The sequence below is a fragment of the Xiphophorus maculatus genome, chromosome 23 (genome assembly GCF_002775205.1).
Source record: "Xiphophorus maculatus strain JP 163 A chromosome 23, X_maculatus-5.0-male, whole genome shotgun sequence".
Taxonomy (NCBI): Eukaryota; Metazoa; Chordata; class Actinopteri; order Cyprinodontiformes; family Poeciliidae; genus Xiphophorus; species Xiphophorus maculatus.
In genome coordinates this window covers 4,110,231-4,132,196 of record NC_036465.1, presented here as the reverse complement: position 1 = coordinate 4,132,196, position 21,966 = coordinate 4,110,231, and the positions used below count along the sequence as shown (strand labels likewise).

Below are 21,966 nucleotides of genomic sequence, written 5' to 3'. Positions count from 1 at the left end.
GCTCTGAACGCTGAGAGGCTCCACTTGCAGCAACATGAACCTGGTCACAGTTTAGCTTCAAATGGTTTTGTTTTGTTATTATGACAGAAATGGCCCTTTGCCTGCATTAAATAATTTGCTTTTCTTGTGTTTCTGGTTTTTCTGGTGAGACACAATGAATATAAATCCCACTTTAAGTTAGTTTAAAACTGAGATCTCTAATAAGTAGTACATTTTCAAGAATTTAACAAGAAATGCATCTCTGTTACTTTATGATATTTCCCCAGGTTAATGTAAACTCAGAGACAAACCATCTGGATAGTTTTACTGTAACACATTTGTGCTTGGAACTCACTAAAGTGTTTTTGTTTGATCAGATTAGTTTTAAGGATTTAGTAATAAACCCTAAAAAATCTCACACACTCTTTATTTCCTTAAATGTTTGTATTTAATTCATATTTTTGGCATTGGAGCATGTTGGGCTGAGCAACAATCTAATTGTCCTATATTAGCACAGAGGTAATTTGAGTTTTAGCTTGCTCTCTTTAGAAATTAAGCTGTTGTCCTCCCATTCCACATGCAAGAAAAGATGTTGTGTTTATAAGTATTTGGATGCTTATTTTGCATACATTTCGTTTGCGTTTTTCCACTGTGATTGAATGTCTTTATGTAGGTCAAAGCATTGCTGTCTCTCTAGTTCCCTCCAAGCTTCTGTTTAGACAGGAGCTGGTTTGGCTTCAGAATTTCAATTAAATGATCATAAATGAATCATTCCAGGCTGACAGATCATTCAGTTTCTCTAGACTGTCTCACTTTTTTTTCACAATCCTGAACCAAGAAAGTAAGATTTTCAAGCAACTTGAAATTGATGCCAGGAAAAACTTTATTTTACCTTAAAAAATGTATTTTTCAATCCAAATACATCTCTGCAAGTAAAAATTTACATCTGAAACATTATAGAAGAAAAATAAAGAAATGTTTACCTTCTAAAAAGGTTATTTGCAATCACATCAAAACTGAAGGTCAACACACAACAACATTTATTCTTTACTGGGATTCATAAGAATGCAAGAAAAAATAGTTACAAAGCAGAAATCCAACTTTTAGACAAATCTCTCAAAGGAGGAGAAGATTAAGAACTGTGTGAATCATCCAGAAAGGATGTTAAGCTAACAAAGAAGTCCTGATTTTAATCAGTGTCATTTTTTTGTCACAAAGCAGACTCTTGGGCTTTACAGACTCTACTTTTTTCAGGTTGTGTCTGCTCTGAAGTTCAGCAGCAGAGTCCAACAGCACCGGGGAGAGGAGAAGATGACAGCCCCCATCACAGTAATCTCTGACATCCTGGACTGCAGAGGCACCCCCCCTCCACCCTCCTCCTTTCCAAGTCTGGGATCATTTCAGCTGTCAATTTAAATGAGTGTGTTATCGGACAACTTAGCAAGTGGACATTCATTATCAGGACGTCCCTGCTCCAGCTGCCTGATGTAGCTTTTCTCAGGTTTTCCTGCAGCTATCTTTAAATCTTTCTATTCTTAAATTCCCAGATTCTTATCTAGAGGCCTGCTTTAATTTTTCTGTTGAATAAATTGTCTGTAAACAACTCAAATTTGTACAATTTTAAGTGAAGTTTTCCAGTTTGATTATGTAACCTTAGCAAGAGAAAGGTCTTCTTTGGAAATCACAGATTGTCTAAGCATCTTTTCTTCACAGAATTAGTGTCTTGTGGGACCAAAAATGTTTAAAAGCTAGTGTAAAACAATACAAAAAAACTGTTTTCATAGTTGCTGCCTAATTTAATGAAACAATTACTAGAACAGTATTTATTAATATATTAAACAAGTTATTACAGAAATATATACCTCATTACAATTTTTATGCTTCATGAACCAGACATACTTTTTTATTTACTTAAAAAAGTTTTCTAAAATAAAGTTAAAATAAATAGATTTCACAAATGCATTTTCTTAATTTATATTATGACTTATATTATCATAAACACAACGTGTATATGTATTTAAAGAAGAGTTTTTTTGGCTTTAAATCAAGTAAAATACCTTTTGTCCCTCAAGTGTGCTAAACAATCGACTTGATTGTTTATAATTTATGCAAACTATAAATTATTGGCCTAATTTGATACTGCCTTTCTGTTGAATAAAAATATCAGCTTTAAGTTGAGTCATTCGCATAGACTGACTGAAAAGCCCGTTAACCAGTTGCTTTTCGGTGATCTACTCAGTCCAAAAGCTGCTTTCTTTGCGACCCATGCGCAAAGTATTGCATATTGCAGAAAACTACCGCAGCAAAAGGTCAATTGGAAATGAATAATGTGGTTATTTTTAGACGCATATATTTGTTTAGGCCCGGCAGGCGGCGTTAATTTAAAATAAAAATAAATGAACCTCCTCCAAAAGCCTCAGCCCGGCGTATCTAGCTTTGCATAACTTTGTCCTTTTGCTTGGTTCATTTTAATTTGGTGTGCACACCCCTCCCCGCTCTCCCCAGCCCTCCAAAATAAACCAAATGAAAGCTAAATCTGCCGGTAGGTCACTAATATATCGGGGGTGAAAAAGAGGGGGCGCAACTGTGACAAATTCCTTTTGTCTCCGCTTTGCTGGTACTTTATTACCCAGGCGAGCAGCATCGCCTGGAGATAACGATTCATCACGCACAGCCGGCAACCATAGACAACGCCTTTGGGCAAAGTCAGCAAAGGGCTTTCATTTTAAGAGAGAGGGGGAGTGCACGCGCGGCTGTTAGTGCACGAGCCTGAACAAAATGTGGCGGTGGTGAGGTACACCTTAATTGGCTACTAGGTTTAATTGCATTAGAAACATTGCAGCAACAGTCCTGCTCTGCATCATGTTTGTATTTCAAATGTCAGCCACTGAATGCTCTAAAATAATACAAAACCCTCAAAACGTAAGGAGCTTTTTTAAAAATAAAGTAACACAAAGCCCCTTATGGGTTATTTAGTGGAGTTTTAATCATGATGTTTAAACTCCACTAAATAATCTGTGGATCGAGTTTGGACGTTTAGATTTGGAGAGTTTTCCCTGATCAGTGTTTTGTTGTTGGGGTCCAGTGGTTCCTTAGCAGCTAGATGTAGGTCACAGGCCCAAGATGTCCAGGATAGAAGTAAAGGCTTCCCACTGGTCCCACTGCACCGTCAACCTATTTTTTTGTTGATATACTTTACCATTTTTGAATTCTGCATTGAAAACAACTTGTTTTGCAGCTATTTTAGTAACTCACTAAAGAATTACGACTACCAGAATGAATTTACTGACTCATCAATCACGTTACCCTATGGGATGAAATGCTAATAAAAAAACTGTGTTGTTTTATATTTATTCAGTTATTATTTAATGTTTAACGCTGTTCTTTAAAGTTTCCTGTAGGTTTTTTGTTTTAAAAAATCTGACTAAGCAATCATTCATTTCAGCCATGCACTGAAAGTAAAAAGTGAATTCTATTAAATTTTAGTTTATTCCATTTTATTTTCAGACATTGACACAGTGTGGCGGTTGTTTGGCTCAACATCTACAGTAACATTATAGTGAAATGTAATTAATATTTTTTAATCTCACTTAAACCATTTCCAGAACCTGAAGGCCAAGTTGTTGTTGCATTCTCAGGAAAAGCTTGCTTTGTTTACAGGCTCTGACAGCATGGAATATTTGATCAAATCAGCTATAAATTATGACCCTGATAACATATGAATGCTTTCCTGCTACTGGTAAATTTATCCTGTGTGAATTCAAGTGCCCTAAGCCACCGCAAACTTCACTTATACCTCAGGCTGGCCCTGGTCATAGGCGTATGTGGAAACAGCTATAAACAGAGCTGAATATGAATTATTTTCTAAGATGTGTCCTTAAAAATATGTGTGTTCTGGTGCTTTTAAAATGATTGAATAAAATCCTTTCATCACAATCCCAAAATACCCCAATCAATACAAACACATTCACACACATCCAGAAAGAGTCCCAGACTGCACATTAGAAATGAGATAACTTTAAAACAAATCTCTGTCATCCCCTGGTGCTTCCCTCCAACAGCAGACGCGGGAGCTAATCACGGCCAACAGCCTGAACTGGTGAGAATAATGAAAAGAGACACTTGGTGTCCTGATGAGGACGGATCGGCTTGTCAGTCTCAATAAAGAGATCTGTGATATTGCTCCTGATGGTTACAGGTTTTACAGCTGCGCTCAGCGTGCAAATAGACAAACACCAAATGAAGAACTGACTCATAAAATTGCTTATATAAAAACTTTTTTTATTCTTCAACTGAATATTTTACATAAACGTATCAACAGAGTCTGTTGAAGCTTTGATGGGGCCGGAACAAGAATGGGATGGGGGGCATACTTTTGGTGTTTTATCTGATTTGATCTGAAATTGAAATTTCCACAGTCGTTAAATTGTTTTTAATCTGCAATGATATGTTTTGAAGTACTAAAATTATCATCAAAATATGAAAAAAACCCTACAATTTATCAAAGCTTGACCTTTCCTCTTCAAGTCTTTAATAATGCAAAATATGGATATGATACTGATATTTCAAATTTATAGGTGTAGCCATTGCCCCCTCGCCTTAGCAAACCAATAACACTGATAATAAAGAACATAGCAGCTCTAAATGAATTGAGGAGGAAGAATTATTAGTCTCATGTATCATAGAAAGTTGGAAATTATTCATTAAGATTTGCTTATAGTTATAGTAAGCATAAAATATTAAATTTGTTGCATGTTTGTAATTACTACATTTGTCAATCTGTTAATTTGACAATTTAAATATTATATACCAAATGATTATGAATGTTTGAACTCATTTTTAAGAAACAAACTGAATTTTGTGATTTTAGTTTTCCATCTTAGCATAAAAGGTTTTGCTGAATCTTAGCAATTTTAATAGAATAAAATATGTTCTTTGATTAATTGCCAGTATGGTTTTAAAGCTATCAGGTCCACCTGGATGGGAGTAATGTAGCTAGTTGAAGATTTAAATAAACAATGTTAAACTCACTGCTCAGATATTACAGCAACACCACATTCATATTGATGTTTGCTACCTTAATAACAAAAATCAATATGTTCAGAGATAGAATGTAACCTGTGGTTTACCACAGGTTCCATATAGGTACTAAACTTTTTTTACAATACATACATGGTATATAATTTGAAAATTCTAAATTCACTTAATTTGCTGAAGATACAAAAATTATGTCAGTCTAATAAAACTTTGGGATACTTTATGATTGCAATGGAGAGATAAATGAAATATTTCAAGAAATTATTTTATATAAATAAATTATAAATAATTATAACAATACTGAACTTGGAACATTTGATAAAAGGCAAAAATTAAACAAGGCCACAATGAATAAAGTTTCTACAGACTGTATTTGTATGACATCTGATTTTCGCTAAGTAATAGTTGATTATAAATTGTGCTGGAATATAACCATTGCAAAGACATTTTACTTATCTAACAAACATGAGCTATGATCATAGTAAAATTTTATTACATTTCAAACGTCCCAAATTAATGCACATCTTCAAGAATATATCTCTATTTATTTATTTATTTATTTATTTATTTTTTGTTTAGTTTTTTGTTCTGTCAAAGAACAGTCAATGTTAATAAATGCAAAAATTCATATCTTTAATGTTTGTGTGTTTGGGACCCGCTGTTGGTTCGCTTGTTCTTTGGGCCGGCTGGTCTTCGTGACGAATAGTCCGGCTTAATTAGAAAATCACAAAATGTTCTTATAAAACTGTATAAAGTGCAATTCAGAAGGGGAGGCGCCTTATTTCTGATAGTTTTCGACTGATTCAGTTGGCAGGGTTGCTATCGGGAAGCCCAGCTTTGGGAGCTGCACAATGCTCCCAAATATTGTGCAAATTGCATTACATTTCTGCAGCAGCATTACACATGCACAGAAAAAGAGAGATGTCTTACAGCCCAAACAGTCTATCCAACATTATTTTCCCTCCTCCTGCCCCTAGATCCTCCTGGTTTTGCATAAATGGCCAATTACCTCGTCGGTAAACTGATCTGAGGCTCGTTGCATCCTTTCCTCCCTGTTCAATTCATTTCCCAGTGACGCGCAAACATAAACAGGCCGAACTGCAGCGGTGTTTTCCTTCGCGCCCGTTCATCGTCCGCGAGCCGCGTTATTGATATGGCCCCGCATTCACGCAATTGATTTTTATGCTTCCCTCTAGCCACCTTGTGCAGTTGAGAGATATCTTTATTCGCACGGAAAGTGAAATAAGTGCGTAATAAAACGGTGATATATTAAATCCGTTTTTCCCCGTGTCGCGCTTTTATTATGAACCATTTTTCATCTTTATTGAATTGATACCCCGGCGATCAACGTCGTCGCTTCGGGCGAAGAAAGGTTAAATAATTTGTGCAAATCAGATGCGCCACATTTCACAGCAGAATCTATCTATCTATCTATCTATCTATCTATCTATCTATCTATCTATCTATCTATCTATCTATCTATCTATCTATCTATCTATCTATCTATCTATCTATCTATCTATCTATCTATCTATCTATCTATCTATCTATCTATCTATCTATCTATCTATCTATCTATCTATCTATCTATCTATCTATCTATCTATCTATCTATCTATCTATCTATCTATCTATCTATCTATCTATCTATCTATCTATCTATCTATCTATCTATCTATCTATCTATCTATCTATCTATCTATCTATCTATCTATCTATCTATCTATCTATCTATCTATCTATCTATCTATCTCTCACTGGGTTTACATTTCATTACTTTGTGGTGAAATGGGCCCATCAGTGCCTTTTAACCAGGCCTATATGCGCCTCGCACTTCCCGACATCATCTAATTTATGGCTTCATTCTCCTTCAAAGTGCAACAAATTATTGCTTCAACCGGCCTCACGCGCATAAATCTGCTCGCTGTGCATCGTAGCGCACGCATTCTGCAAAATGCATTGATGTAAACTCCAACACTTAGGATCTGGGTATGATATAATGCCATTTTAGTCTTGTTGGCCATTTGATATTTTTTGTTGGTGTTTGTTTGTTTGTTGACCAGCTTTGATGGTTCATGTGTTTTCCTTTTAATTGCATGAGCAACGAGGACCAGTAAATAAGACCATCATGAACTTAATATCCTCTGCTGGGAAGTTCCCAAACAAATTCAACAACAGACGCCTTCTCAAGAGTCCAAAATGGGTCCCTTCTGCACCCTTCAGTCTTTGGCCCAAAAACTTGTGAAGGAAACCTTACAGATCAATGATCCTGATTGGATAAACATATTATACTATCTGATATTAATGAAAAAAGTGAATTTGTTGGTTTAATGTATTAGTTTTTTGAAACAGCGACTATGGAGCTCCAGCAGTGTCACAATTCAATACATATATAAACATTTAAACAACAGCTGAAAGCAGACACAAATAATTTACTAAGTGTACAATTTAACAAATGTTTTTCATGTAGTTTTTATTAACAAATGTAATAATTTTGACCATGCTGCAGAAGAGCAAATAATTGTTTGACAAGTGAGACATTCCCTTCAAAATGAAAGGGCGGGGCTTACAGTGCTGTAGTTAAGACAATTGGTTGGATATGCATTTATTAGGCAGGTTACAGTAACAGTAACAATAAAAGTCTTGAGTCAATATTTTCAAATTGTAATAAACAATCACAGTAAACTATTAAATTAAGATTTTTAGCCATTTTTAAATGATTATTTATTTTTATGTTGTATTTGAAGGATTATCTTTTTTTATTTATTTGTTTATTTATAATCTTTTATGACTACATAGGTTACAGTTACAAGAAAAATAAATCGGATGTCTCAAAATATTTTATGTCAGAACAGTTTTTATTAGAGATGGTTCAGTCAGAAATTTCGTAGTCCATACCTACTTCCGGTTTTATTTTGGGCTGGAATCAGAATTGGTTTGGCCGAATCTCTTTTTTTTCTTCTTTTCCTGATGACTTTACCATGGTGTATAAAAGAGAGGAAATGCGCTGCAAGCTCTGATGAAGGCAGCGGGTTTGACTCAAACAGAAAGTTCCTGAACCAAAGTTCAATAACTAATTAAGCATGCTTTTGGATGATACATTTATAGTAAAAACATTGTGTGAGTCACTTATTGTAAAGAAATCTATGCTTGACCCACTTAATAGAGATCGCTGGCGGATTGATTGTTGCATCTTTAGTTTCAATTTAAAAGCGCACTGCTGTTGAATTAAAACGCACAAATCCTAAAACACCAGAAAAGCTGTGCACAACATTTGCTGCGGCCTCTTTAAGACATCCGAGCAAAACAACTGTCCTGATGGAGGGAGGAGGAGGAGAATGAGGGATGAGAGGGAGGGCTGGCTGGCTGGAGGACCGAATGGCTGCGTTTTACGCTGTTACGCAGAGGGCAGGCTCACCTGCTGAAACGCCTGCAAGTGCACTTCGCCATTCAGCACAACAGAGCCCTCTTTCAGCGCTCACCTCCAATTAATATCCGAGCCTGCGAGGTCAGCGCTTTGTTATTATACTGTTGTTGTTTTTCCTTTTTTTCCCGCTTCCTCGGGTTTGTCCCGGTTTTTCTTGCTTTGTTTTTGATCCGAGGAGCTCGGTTATTTTGCCATGTTTCCTGCGTATGGATTGCCTCTGCGATAGTAGGCGAACAAAGCGCATCAAGTCTCTCCAGAGAGCTGCTTCATCCCAGAATCACGGATTTTGGTCAGTGAGTAAACTTCTTTGGATAAACCATCGTCGACGGGTTTTCCTCGTTGATCAGCTCTTCGTTGCTAATTCACTGGGAAAGAGAGCTCTGTTAAAGATGGATAGGCTACGCCAGACGGATTGGCATTTAATTTAGGAAACACCCGATCCCAATGCAGGACAGAAATAATGGCATGATTTTGGATAGCACCGGACGCGTTATTGGTTTCCTGGGAGTTGATGCTTAAATTCAGCAGAACAGTCTTGTAACAGCAAGTGCTTAATTTCCCCAGACTCGAAAAATACTACAAATCTAAAATAGTGAGACCATCACTGAAATAAACTATGGAACATACTGGGATCGAGGAGGTGAACCAGACACACCAGCAGCAGCATGAGCCTATCAGCTTCGGAATCGACCAAATCCTCAACAGCTCGGACCAGTCCAGCGGCTGCATGCTGCCCAACCGGACCGGCGACCCGGATTACGCGCTGGCCCCCAACGTCTACAGCAACGGCTACAACAGCGTCTACAACCCGGCCTGCTCCTACAACGTCAACATGAACATGAACGTCAGCATGAACATGAACATGAACGTAAATGTGAACTCCGGGAACTCGGGCGGGGTGATCCGGGTGCCGGCCCACAGACCGATGCCCCCTCCGCCTCCACCGTCAGCGGCTGCCGCGCCGCATCCGCCCCCAGGAATCCCCGCTGTGCCTGGCATGGGGATGGGCAACCCGGCCAACTTCACCTTCCCATGGATGGAGAGCAGTAGGAGGTTTGCCAAGGACAGACTAACAGGTAAAAAAACAAACAAACAAACAAAAAAAAAAAAACACTTTTTCTTTCATTTTTCTTTCCAGGTGGATTTACTCTACTGTGAAATTAAATTCAGACAATTTAGTCACTAACTGATACAAATAGAAAATGACTGATGGATTGTGCAGGCAAAGCGAAGATATGTTTTAATTTTTAGGTTGTAATCTGTAACGAATCATATGAGCTCACAGAGTCACTTTTATTATGCTGGAAGGGCAGCCTGATGAACGAGAGCTGAAATTGACACAGACGTGCTGATGAATCAGTATTGGACGATCACTCTCCATTTACAGCGGATGACGGATAACGACTCTCCCCGCTTTTTTATGAGAATGAATGATTTTTTTTCTTCTTCTTTGAGACAATGGAGAAAAGGATGTGTCACAGAAAATACATTATTATTATTATTATTATTATTATTATTATTATTATTATTATTATTATTATTATTATTATTATTATTATTATTATTATTGAAATAAAATAAAATTGAAATGAGTTCAGGACTGAACTCCAGTTTATTCTGATTATTTCGCTACTGCTTAAAATAAAAAAAAAATTCACAGAATAATAACCTAAATGTTGTAATTAACTGTATGAGCTTCGTGGTTTCTGCTCCTAATTTATTTGTTTAATAGAAACATAAATAATAAAAGTAATCGTAACATTTAACTAATTAAAATAAAACCTAATTTCTTATTTTAAAAACGAAAACTGACTATTTTTTAGTGATATTTTGTCAGTTTATCTTAATCTCATTATCTGTTGCATATGGTTAAATGTATTTTTATACGTGACCCACATTCACAGATGTTTAAAAAATAAATAGAAAATGAACTGAATCCTTATTTGCCTTTTGAGTGGAATTTCCAAAAACTTTTGCTTTTATGATTTTTCATATTTCTATTAACTATAACACGTAACCCGTAATTAAGTTTGTAAAACAATAAATTGAGTTATAAAAACAAGCAGATATATATTTTATAGATTATGTTACTGCTTATTATTCTATAAAACGGGCTTTTTATTTTGGGAAACATCGATTCATATTTTTACTTTTTCAATAAGCGCTTAGATTTAAGAATAAAAATGATAAACTTCCTGGAAATGCGTCGTCCTCGCCACTCATTAAATATTCATATTTCAGCTCCTTCTGCGTAATTAATTATTCAATACTAGTGGACGATATGTCATCTGCAAAAAGATACAGTGTAAATAGACTTATCAATTTTACTCATAGTCACAGAGGGCCCTTCGTTTAACTTCTCTCGGCTTTGTGTAATTATTTTGCTGCTTATATTCGTCCCTCTGTATTGATCAGCCAAAGATCCGCAGCAGCAGCGCCTGCGTGGTTCTTTCCCTCATCAGGACGCAGAAACACTCCAGATTTGTCCCGTTTCGTTTCCTATAAAAAACTAGAAATCATCTCTCCTTCCAGCAAGTTTGAATGTTTCTCCGCGTTTCTTTTTTCTCCTCCTCGCCTCTCCAGGATGAAACCAGAGGAGGAAAAAATGCCCTGCAGTGCAGCTCAAATCAGCTCAACGTTTTGCCAAAAGGCTTTCGGGCTCTGCAACTCTGGCGTTCATTGCAGCTCGTTTAGCGCGGATGTAAACAAAACCCGTTAAACTGCGCCGCAGATTCTCGTCTTTCACGTAATATGGGGCAGAAATTCACCACCATTCATCACGGTGGCCAACGCAAAAGCAGACAGGCGCAAAAAAAAAAAAAAAATGAAGATGTATACAGGACGTTATGAGCCTCAATCTGCAAAAAGAGTCATAATCTAATACCCAATCACTCAGAGCTGATTTATGTCATATTTTAGGTTCATTTTGCCTAAATATGATCAATTCATCCCGTAATCAATCCTAGTTGATGTGTGATAATATCTTGTTAAATAGATTATAAAGTTTAAAGTTTTAGGTTTACTATTTGATTTTCTAATTTTGGTGGAGGGGGGTACCGCTCAGATGATCATAACAAAGAAAGAGAATAAATAAATTGCATATATATAATTTCAATTAGTTATTAGCTTTAATAAGCAAAATTAAGACGTGAAATTAAATATCAATCAAAGAAACAAGAACAATACGTTCGATATTAAGTAGTTCATGGAGGTATAACCTCAAACAATAAAACCCCTTAAAACAACCAACTAAATATGCAATAAATAAATAGTAAATGTAAACAATGTGTTAGATGAAACATAATTCACAGCCGAATCTGAGCACGACTTATTTAAATGAATAAATCCGAGCAAAATCTTAAGTAATCCAGGTAATAAATGACCAATTTTAGCATTTACACTTCCGCCAATAATAAGAATAAAGATGATCACGATTATCATGCATCAATAATGTGGATTGTTGACGCATTTCAGTGTCATGATACAGATGAGCAGCTCCATAATTCACCTAGCAGCAATAAAGCATAATTAGAGTCTTTTCTCTCTGCAGTAAATGTGTGTGAGAGCAGCGGAACTCCTCCCCGCGCTGCTTGTTTTTATTTCACGGTGACGGAAAACAGAGTCCTCTCCTTTTTGTCCCGTGTTGTGTAATAAATAGCAATGTATGTTCACGTTATATTTCAATATCCCCCCTTAGAATCCTTCGCGGATATATTTATTAGATTGCTGCGGAGGTAATATCCGCAGTGGGGAAGGGAGGCGCTGTCACTGAGAAGTGTTATTAAGTATAAGTGGTTTTATTATGGGAAACATATTCTCCACGGTGGCATTTTATTTTTTCGATAATGCGTATGCTAAATTGTGTTACAGAGGGAAAAAGATTTTGTATTTCCACCCGTTTCTTTCTTCTTTTTCGCTTCTTCATCTTAATAAAGAAGGAGTAAAAGTCCAATTATTTTGTAGAATTTCTGCTTTTATTTCCTTTTCCCTTTATGTTGGAAGAGTTTCATGTGACCCATGAAGGATCGACTCCACACAGGCCGTTAAACTGATTACACCTTTCTATGTCAACACTATTAAATTGATAATTATACATAAAATTACTAACACTGTTATTTTATTGTAATAAATGTTATTATTAAATAAAGCAGCTCCTTGAATAATATAATACAATGTTATTTATGATCATTTGTTACCACTGTACATATGAAAATTCAAATATCTAATATTCACAAGAAAAAGTCACAAAATATGCTCATATTCTACAAACAATTGAATTGTGCTTTGGCAATTTTGGCTATAAACTATAAAACTTATCATTTTTCTGCCATTTCCTTATATTCTGCACAGTTTCTACAACCTCAGGTCATGAAAGCTTTTACAGCTGGCTCATGCATTACAGCAGCACACATGTGATACAAGTTCAGCTGCATTTCAGAGTCTGTAAGGCAATGCCTTGCTGCAGTTGGCAGCTCCAAAAGAGCCTGCAGCTCGTTTGGTTGCCTCTGAACGTGCTCGTATGTGCCTGGCCCATTAGTTAGGCCACAGATGGCCTGAAATAGCCTCCTAATGTAGGATTATTTGGCCAGACCTGCGGCTGGGAGCAACAACAGGCCTCCTCCGTGTTCTCCCTCCGTGACCTGTAAGGCTCCAAGATGATTTAAGCAACAATTTCTCTAAAAATCAAGGATAATGGCTATAAAGGTGTTGCAGTCCACTTATAGTGAAGTTATAGAAATAAAACTGAGTTTTTGTTTGTGTAAAGTCCTGATTAAATACCATGGAGGGTTATCCATGTCCCAAAAGGTGCATCAGTTGGGTGCAATTGCCGTTTTATTGTTATTGAGCGATTATCAAAGTGAACACATAATGTTAAGTTGTATTATGAGCCAATAAAAATATCACAGAAGATTAAAAATAACAATAAGAGGAGGAAACAGAGAGGTCAGGGTTAGGCCTGCTTTCTGTGTCAGGCTCTAAATGTGTGCTGCTAATTCACACAGCGCCGATGTAAACTTTATGTGACCCACTGTTACAGCACAATCTAGTAGCTCATCTGTTCTTTACAGATCATTTGCTCGTGTGCGCCTCAATTTGCCAATCGTGTTCAGCACCATCAGGGGACTCTCGCAGCTCCTTGGAAATGACTGCAGCACGGATAATAGCTTCGTGTTCCATTTCCCATCCAAATTGTCATCGTGTGTACGGGCAAATGAATTTTCAGCTTGCTGAAACTCTGATAGCAGCAGCAGCCGCAGCCCCGGGGGGGACACCTATGCAGATGTTTTCATATTCATTTTGGCTCCTGGTGAGCTTCTCTGACAAAACAAAAACAAATAAACAGCCTGTAAGACAGCAGGCAAACAGCTTGCTGGGAAAGAACGACACAAACATGCACTGTTTGTTTAATTTTTTCTTGCTTTTTTCTTTTCTCTTTTTTTAGCATTTGATTTCCATTCAGCTTCAGAAGGAGAATGTGGGCTGCAGAGTGGATCTATGGCCGACGATCTCATTACATTTATTGATCACCTGTTTACCCACGGCTGACAAAATAGACAGGATTCATAGATATTTTATGATGCAGAGGATAAGTTGTCATTAATACCCTGCATGTGAGGTTCGGAAAACACAAACTGTGTGCATGTTAGCTTTAGCACAGCCCTGAACAAGTCAGATTTAACCTGCAGTGGTTTTTATGCTTCTCTTAATTGAGAGTAGTCCAAATGCCTTTTGTGTACTTTTACAAACCAATCAGAGGAAAGGTTTTATGAATTTTAAATTTCATTTCAAATGATCCAGTTTAAGCTTAACTAGTCAGAATATTTTAAATTTTGAAGTGAATTTGGTTTATTTATATTCTATCAAGTTATTCTTAAATTCAAAAACAATAAAACATCCCTTTAATTATTGCTATGCTGAATAGCTGCAGTCCGCAGTGATGCATTCTTAAGCTTTCACCTTGCTAACTTCAAAGTGGAATCCAACTGTCATTTACCAGATATGCAAAAAAGCAATTTGTCGTTTTGGCTCTAACTGAGAAAGTGTTTTTTTTTTTCTGTCATTCTTGACAGGATGACGTCCTGAGTAGTTGCCACATAACAGATTTCGAAAGCATTGTGCAGAGAAAATCATTGTTTACATACAAACCATTTCACTTGACAGAATTTAAAGCTTTAGTGACAGAATTAAACGATTTTTGTGCAAATATCCATTTTGTTTAAATCTGATTGTGCTTTGTTTAAATAGAATTTGCTTCTAGCTTCTGTGTTTTTACGTTCCAGCTCATTCAAGCTTTCTCTGGATGGCCTGTTTGTGCTTGATTTATCTTAATAACCCTGCAAGTCCACTCTCATTTTCTCTGAATGAGACATATCTCATTTTGTGGTAAAAATGACCAACTTTAAGAGAGCAGCAGTAAATGTCATTAAAATAGAGTCTGTTCATCATTCAGGCCCTCTTCATATGATTAGCTGCTATGGGTCGGTGCCAGCCCGACTGCTGCTGCTGTACTCCAGATGTGGGACCTGACTATGTCTCCCTTTCCTTTAGGGGAGGAGGCAGAGGAGAGCCGAGCTGGGGAGGCCACAGGGGGGCCGGAGGCTGCCGGGTCACTCTGTCCTCTCCCCAAGGGAGACATCGGCAGGGTCCCTGTCTGGAGCACGGTGGAGACATTAGCAAAATGCTATTACCCAGAACTCGCTCACCTGCGAGACAGCAATGGTCTTCTGGCAGACTATCCTTTTCCAAAGGGGGCTTGCCCAGGTGAGTCTCCCCTGACAATTAAATAATCATATTTTATCAAATCAGGTCTCTTTTAAAGCGTTGTGTTTAAAATAAGTGCTGCTTATTCATCTAGGTTTTGCATTTTCTATATTGTGTCCATATGAGTCTTCAAAAACCTGTGAAATATAATTTATATCTTAAATTTTGTAAAAGTGAAACAAGTTATTTCTCCCCACTCAATTTTCCAGCCGCCCTCTCACCCTTCTCGGTGACCCGACGCATCGGCCACCCCTACCAGAACCGGACGCCGCCCAAGAGAAAAAAGCCCCGCACGTCCTTCAGCCGGGTGCAGATCTGTGAGCTGGAGAAACGCTTCCATCGGCAGAAGTACCTGGCATCGGCTGAGCGTGCCACTCTGGCGAAGGCCCTCAAGATGACAGATGCACAAGTCAAGACCTGGTTTCAGAACAGGCGGACAAAATGGCGGTAAGACTGCAGAAAGGGGAAGGGGTGTTCATTTCTGTTTTCTTCACTTCAAATCGGATCCCTTAAAGCAAAACAAAGAGATTTAAGACATTTTATCTGACAAGGATGTCAGCTTTTACTTCTGTCATAAACGGACAGCTCTGGATGTCACTACTTTCTTAAACTGCTCACCTACATCTTACCTTAAGCACAATGGCCTGAAGCTGAAGCATTGAAGAGCTTGTAAAACTCAACACCTATTCTGCTTAGCTTAGCTGCCTGTCGAGGCCAGTTCGCTTGACCAAGCACAATTACTGGTGAGGCTCCTGAAAGGCCTTTTAGAAACCTGCTGTCCAAAGCAATACTGAAACACTCACAGGAGGAGCCGTCTGCCAAATCCATACACACACATACACACACACATGCTCTTTCACTTCATTCCAACTGTTGTTTATAGTCATTTGGAGGTAAACGAGTAGAAAATCAAATTATAATGCCCTGCCCATTGTTAAAGGAGCAGGACGCATATTTCAAAAGCAAATTACAGAGAGCTAAATTACCTTAAGTCATTACCTTAAGGGTTTTTATGTTTAAATGACCTTAATGATTTTTAAATGACTTTTTTTATAATCGTTGCAGTTAGAAAACAGGTAAAAAGTTTTTGCAGGTTGGAGTAAATTTATTGATACGGTGATTTACGAATTTAATACCACCTCTTTTCTTAAATTGCAACCACAAACTTGGTTGTATATTTTTGGGATTTTGTGTGGGAGAGAAACACAACATAATGTTTAATCTTGACATAAAAAGAAATTGATGACTAAAGCATGAATTTGTGTTGTGAATTAAAATCTGTAAAGTGTGGCTTAGATTAATTCATATTGTAGAGAGGAAATTAGAATTTGCAAGTGTTTTGTGGCTTTGCAGCTTTAGATGTTTAGAAAGTACAAGTTTTTCTTCTCATTTAATTCTTTTTTTTTTTCAAAAAGTTGCTATGAATGTGAATTTGTAAGTATGGGCACAAACTCTCAGTTAGATTTTGGTCAAGCCTTGTCTAAACCATTTCCTTGGAGCTCTGGCTTTATGTTTTGAGTCTCCTGCTGTCTCTAGTCATTTTTCCCATTAACTTTGGAAAGCTTCCCCACAGCATGATGCTGTCATCACCAAGATTCACAGTAGGAATAGTGTGTAAAGAATGTAAGATTATATCACACACAAACAAACTTCATTTCCTGACGAAGCAATATCTGCAGACAATTGAATTTTATTTGTTGCTATCAAAGAGAAAGGGCCTGAATGCAAAATTTAAAAAGTTTTTCCACCTCATAGTTATGGATTATTTTATGGTGGACTGTCATAAGAAATTCCAATACAAAATATTTTGAAGTTTGTTGCTTTTACATAAATTATTGTAAAAAAAAAGGTTAGAATGGCATAAATACTTTTGTCAAGTTCTGTAGTTTATTGTATTTTGCTATAGAAAAAAAAAACTGCTTTTGCATGAAAATCCTCCAAACAATTACATCATCCAGTCTGAGTCTGCACCACAGGCTGTAATAAAATGAGTCTGCTCACAATAAAACACCAGCAAAGCGTATCCTGACTGAGCGCCATGTCACAAGCGCAACGGGGGAATTGGCTTAACTCATTTTTCTGATTCCTACTTTTGCTGAGATTTATGCCACGCTCCCCCCGTTAGTCTTGCATCTGATCGGATGAGCGTGAGGGATGTCTTTGCGTGACGACCACGCTGGTAACAAGACGATGATCAAATCAACAGCAGGGGAATCGGATTATGATAATGCTGTTAACAATAATGTGTGGCTAATGGATGGAGGTTGGTGTGCGTGAAAGAGGGGGTGTTCAGAGGTGTGCTCCTGACTCCTACCTACCATTCAGATTTCACCGTTGAGCAGCTATTTTTGTTCACTACTCTCCTTTCTGAAGATTTATTGCTGCAATTTGCACAAACATCAAGAACAGAGTCCCAAATTACTAATGTTTCAAACACGTGATTGATCTGAATGTTAAATTTAGTTCTTTAATCATATAGGTTCTAAATAAAATCAATATTTCACCTACATCTAAGGAGAAACGGAGGTACATTTAGAAACTCAAATATCCCCATGTCAGTATAAGCTCCTCTATTAATGGTCGTACCGGATGTACAGGATGTGCTTTACTGGTGTTGCTCTGAAATAAACAGAAAAGCAGATGTAAGTTTTCACCTTGAGGCACACCCTCCCACCGCTCCTCCCCAGCTCTTGTGACTCGTGTCAATCAGCAGCCGTCTGGGCCTGGAGCTGATCCTGCAGTGCAGGAGCTGAATAAATATTCAGGTGCAGCAACCAGTTTGCAGATAAGGAGCTTTTCACATGCAACGTGTTTCCCTTTCTGTTTATAGCCTTGCTCTCTGCATAACATTAGATTCATCAGAAAAAATATTATTAGTGATCTTTCTAGGAAATCAGGAAATTAATGTTAATAAAAGTTCTACCATTTCTGCAATTTTATAAGGAAATTTGAGTTTGTTGTGAATTATTTTTTCAACTAAATTCCAGCAGTGCCTGATTTTAGCATTTTTGTTTACAACTTCTTAGAATGAACAGTTACTGTAAATACTTGTTTTTTCTTTTTTCTTTACAAAAAATAAACAAATCAATGAAACTAAGGAATTGGTGAAAATAAATTTGTATTTTAATTGATTATTTTGTTCGTTTTTTTATGGAAATAGAATTAAAATGTTCTCTCTTTATAGCATTTTGGCTGTAAAAAATTTTATTAATGAGTTATTTTTCTTAATATGTACCTTTTCATAATGCAATTATTTTGATATTTTAACTCACTTTGTATATTAGTTATCTAATTTTTTAACAGTTTGGTCAAGACGTTACTTTTTACTTGTTAAATAAAAATATAAAAATAACAGCAAAAAAGGATTTCCTAAAGAATAGATATTTGCAGCCAACATATTTTGTTGCTGTTATTTGTTTTGTCCATAATATCTTTTCTATCTTATTTTTTTCTGCAATGTTTTTATTGTGAATTTTATATTTTGTCAGATTTTGATTTTTGCCAATTCATATGCTGCACATGAATCGGCTCCTTCATGTGCAGCATATATTGTTTTCCCTTCCTTATTCTATTTTTTATTAATTTGTTTCAGAACTGATTGTTTTAAGGTCACAAAATTGTTTACACATATTTAAATGTCTATATTTGTTTTGTCCTATTTATTTGTTTTAGGCAAGTCAAAAAAAACAAAAACTAACCAACCCAAATTAATTACTGGATTTGACACCCTGCTTAAAATGCAATGATGTAACATGTTTTTTTTCTGTACATGCCTAATAAAATAAAACATAATTTTGGTTTGAAAGGATTCTCCGCTGACCATCCGTCTCCTCCTTCCTACAGGAGACAAACTGCAGAGGAAAGGGAGGCGGAGAGGCAGCAGGCCAACCGACTGATGCTGCAGCTTCAGCAGGAAGCTTTCCAGAAGACGTTGAGCCAGCCGCTGCAGCCAGATCCCCTCTGCCTGCATAACTCCTCCCTCTACGCCCTGCAGAACTTGCAGCCTTGGGCAGAAGACAATAAGGTGACCTCCGTCACCTCTGTGGCTTCTGTGGTGTGACCGTGTGGGTGTGAATGTGTGTCTGGAAGAGAAAAGGGAGGGAGGGGAAAGGGACAAAGTTTGGAATGAAATGCCTATATCCAAGTGCCGTCAGAATAAAAAGGACAAAAGTGAGGAAATTCCTCATATTCTCCTAAAACCTTCTCACTAATCTGGGAGATCATAGACAAAGGAAAATGGTGCTTGCTTTGCAGGGTAAGACTGAGTGGACATTGTCCTTCCTCACTCACTGATCATTACCAGCAACATGGTGGGGGAGCAAACCTAGAAAGAGACGGCTATATGTTACTGTCAGGATCTACAGAAAAACACTGTGTGGACCTCAGAGCACAGGAGCCGCACTTAGATGCTGTTTGTCAAAATTAAGCAAGTCTACAAGTGTTATCTAAGAAATCTAAAGTCTGTTGAGTCATACCCTGCCTTACACCAAGTTTCCGCTTTTCCTTCAGCTGTCGGTCTAAAAGAGAAGAAGGCACTTTCCCCACTAAGTGCCAGGAAACAAATGGACACCTCTGTACATGCCCAACTACTGAGACTGCCCCTCATTTGCCTCCGGATCCATCATGCAAGGCAGCAGGAGGCTCATTGCCAGTGGCGGAAAATATACAGCCTCCATTTTTTTCGCTTATGACTTTGTACAATGTAGTAAAATGCATGTTTCAATCCTTTTCTGTGTGCACTCGGAGGACCCACTGGAGTCAGCTGCGGTCGAGGTGGATCTTCTCCCCAGCTGCAGAGCTCAAGTGGTAGTGGAGTGGTCCTGATGATGGATTCCTCATTATGTTAAAAAAGTGTTTTATATTAAAAGATATTGTGACTTTTTGAAACGATGACCAACTTCTCTGCTTTTCTTGCCTCTTTCTGTTGTTTGTTGGGTTCTTTCACCAACTGACTGTTCGTATTTTTTATCTCCATTATGAAAAAGATGCAATAATGCTTTATGATTTTAGAAAACAGTCAGCCTCATGGGATTTACTTGTGATTACGTATTAAAGTTTCAAACCACCCAAAGGTAAGATGCCAACAGACCTGCATCTGTAAAAGAGCACAGTAGCTATTTTTTAATCCATAAAAACTGATGACTGCAGCTCCCATGTGTGCATGTGGAGCAGGGCGGTGCCAAACGACAGTACAAAAAACCCTCCATGGATAAATTAAAGTTTGAAATCAATACCAGCACAAGCTAAAATGTGGGGACAAAGAAAAGTATGAGTTTTGCTTCAGTACGGCATAGGCTTAAAATGAAGAAACCTGGATTTGTTTGTTCGTTTTCTGCAATTTACTGTTGCAATTTAAAGGAACATTTGTTCAGCGGATCAGGAAGAAAACTAAATTACATTACATTTGTGTCATTCCTCCAGGTTGTCTCACGCTTTCCAGTCTTCCTGTTTGCCTTGTCTCGTTTTGGCTGTAAATGAAGATAAATACTTGCATTAATAGGACTATTATTTGTATAAAAATATATTATTTTGTGCAAGTTAAATCTACCTTGCAGAAATAATTAATAACTCAGTGTTGGGGAAAAGCATTGTTTTTAGAGATTCTTTGGTTCATTTACACGCAGTATCATACAAAAACAAACAGTGATAATCAGATTTTCTTCATTCAGCAAAACAGCTATTCAAACCAACCTGGCTCTAATTTGAAAAATATGTATACCCTTTGTTAAATTATAGATTAACTATGATCAACAAACATTTTGAATCTGAGTTCAGTTTCATTAGCCAAAACCACAGATTTCTAAAAAACCCAAGTGAAGGAACTATACCCAGATATTGGAGAAAATATGAAACACTAGTAAATCTCAGTGCCTTGCTTACCTAACTTACTCCCAGAATGCATCAGCAGCTCATCCAGAAGGTGAAAAAAACCTGAAAAAACATTCAAAGCACTGAGTGCATCAATTGCCTCACTTAAGGTCAGAGTTTAGTATCTACAAACAAACTGGGTAAAAATGTAGAGTTCCCTGGTCAAAACCACAGCTGATCATGAAGAAAACAAAGACCCTCCTCACATCTTCCCAAAAACTGGCACAAAAGATTCTGGGGAAAATATTCTATGTACTGACAAGGTGAATGTAGAGCGTTCTGGAAATTGTGCTTCTTGTTACATTATAAAACAAATGGATCATTTCAAAAACATCAGCCCAGAAGTCAAACATGGTGGTGGCAGAGTGATGGTCTGGGGCGGCTTTACTGTTTCAGCACCTGCACAGCTGCTGCAACCGATGGAGGCATGAATTCTGCTTCCTGTTAGAAAATCCTGAAGGGAAATGCCGAGCTATCAGCCTTTCAGATCAAGAACACATTGGTTATGCTGTTGGACAATTATCAAAGGCAAGTCTGACTTGTGATGGCTAAAAAAAAGTAAAACAAGTAAAAAAAAAAATAGTAAAAGTAAAGGCCAGTGAAAGTGAAAGAGTTAAATCGGGTCTCCTCTGGCCCGACCTTAAACAGGCTGTTCAGGTTAACAAACCCGCACTGTGCCTGAATTGAACCAGTTGAAGAGCGAAGTCAAAGTCTCATTGCTTGTTATTGTAAATGGTGAATGGCATGTGAAGGGTAGCACAAGCAGTTATTAGAGTGAGGACCCCAAAATGTATGTGTCCTCATCTTCTGTGCCTTTCAAGTTAAGTGGGCGTGGCCAGGTGTCAGCAGCTGACTGGGAACAGTGGGCTACTGTTCCCAGTCAAAACTGGGTT

General features: G+C 37.4%; 1 protein-coding gene across 3 annotated transcripts; it reads left to right on the top strand.

The window, feature by feature from the left end:
• Positions 1 to 8,444: 8,444 nt before the first annotated feature.
• On the top strand, positions 8,445 to 20,084 carry LOC102229144 (T-cell leukemia homeobox protein 1-like). 3 transcript variants are annotated; one of them, XM_023328365.1, is made up of 5 exons: positions 8,446 to 9,519; positions 14,993 to 15,205; positions 15,415 to 15,652; positions 19,049 to 19,229; positions 19,715 to 20,084. In XM_023328365.1, exons 1-5 carry the CDS (start codon positions 9,060 to 9,062, stop codon positions 19,724 to 19,726), a joined length of 1,104 nt encoding a protein of 367 aa, XP_023184133.1. In that variant the 5' UTR covers positions 8,446 to 9,059; the 3' UTR covers positions 19,727 to 20,084. The 3 variants fall into 3 exon arrangements, with proteins under 3 accessions (XP_014324833.1, XP_023184133.1, XP_023184134.1); XM_014469347.2 differs by lacking the exon at positions 19,715 to 20,084 and having other exon boundaries at positions 8,445 to 9,519; positions 19,049 to 19,265; XM_023328366.1 differs by lacking the exons at positions 14,993 to 15,205; positions 19,715 to 20,084 and having other exon boundaries at positions 19,049 to 19,265.
• Positions 20,085 to 21,966: the final 1,882 nt, after the last annotated feature.

Bases quoted from the DNA above. Each gene is read 5' to 3' on its own strand.
- LOC102229144 (XM_014469347.2), top strand. From the start codon at position 9,060: ATGGAACATACTGGGATCGAGGAGGTGAACCAGACACACCAGCAGCAG. The intron at 15,206-15,414 runs GTGAGTCTCCCC...TCAATTTTCCAG, and splicing joins TCCAAAGGGGGCTTGCCCAG to CCGCCCTCTCACCCTTCTCG. The intron at 15,653-19,048 runs GTAAGACTGCAG...TCCTTCCTACAG, and splicing joins AACAGGCGGACAAAATGGCG to GAGACAAACTGCAGAGGAAA.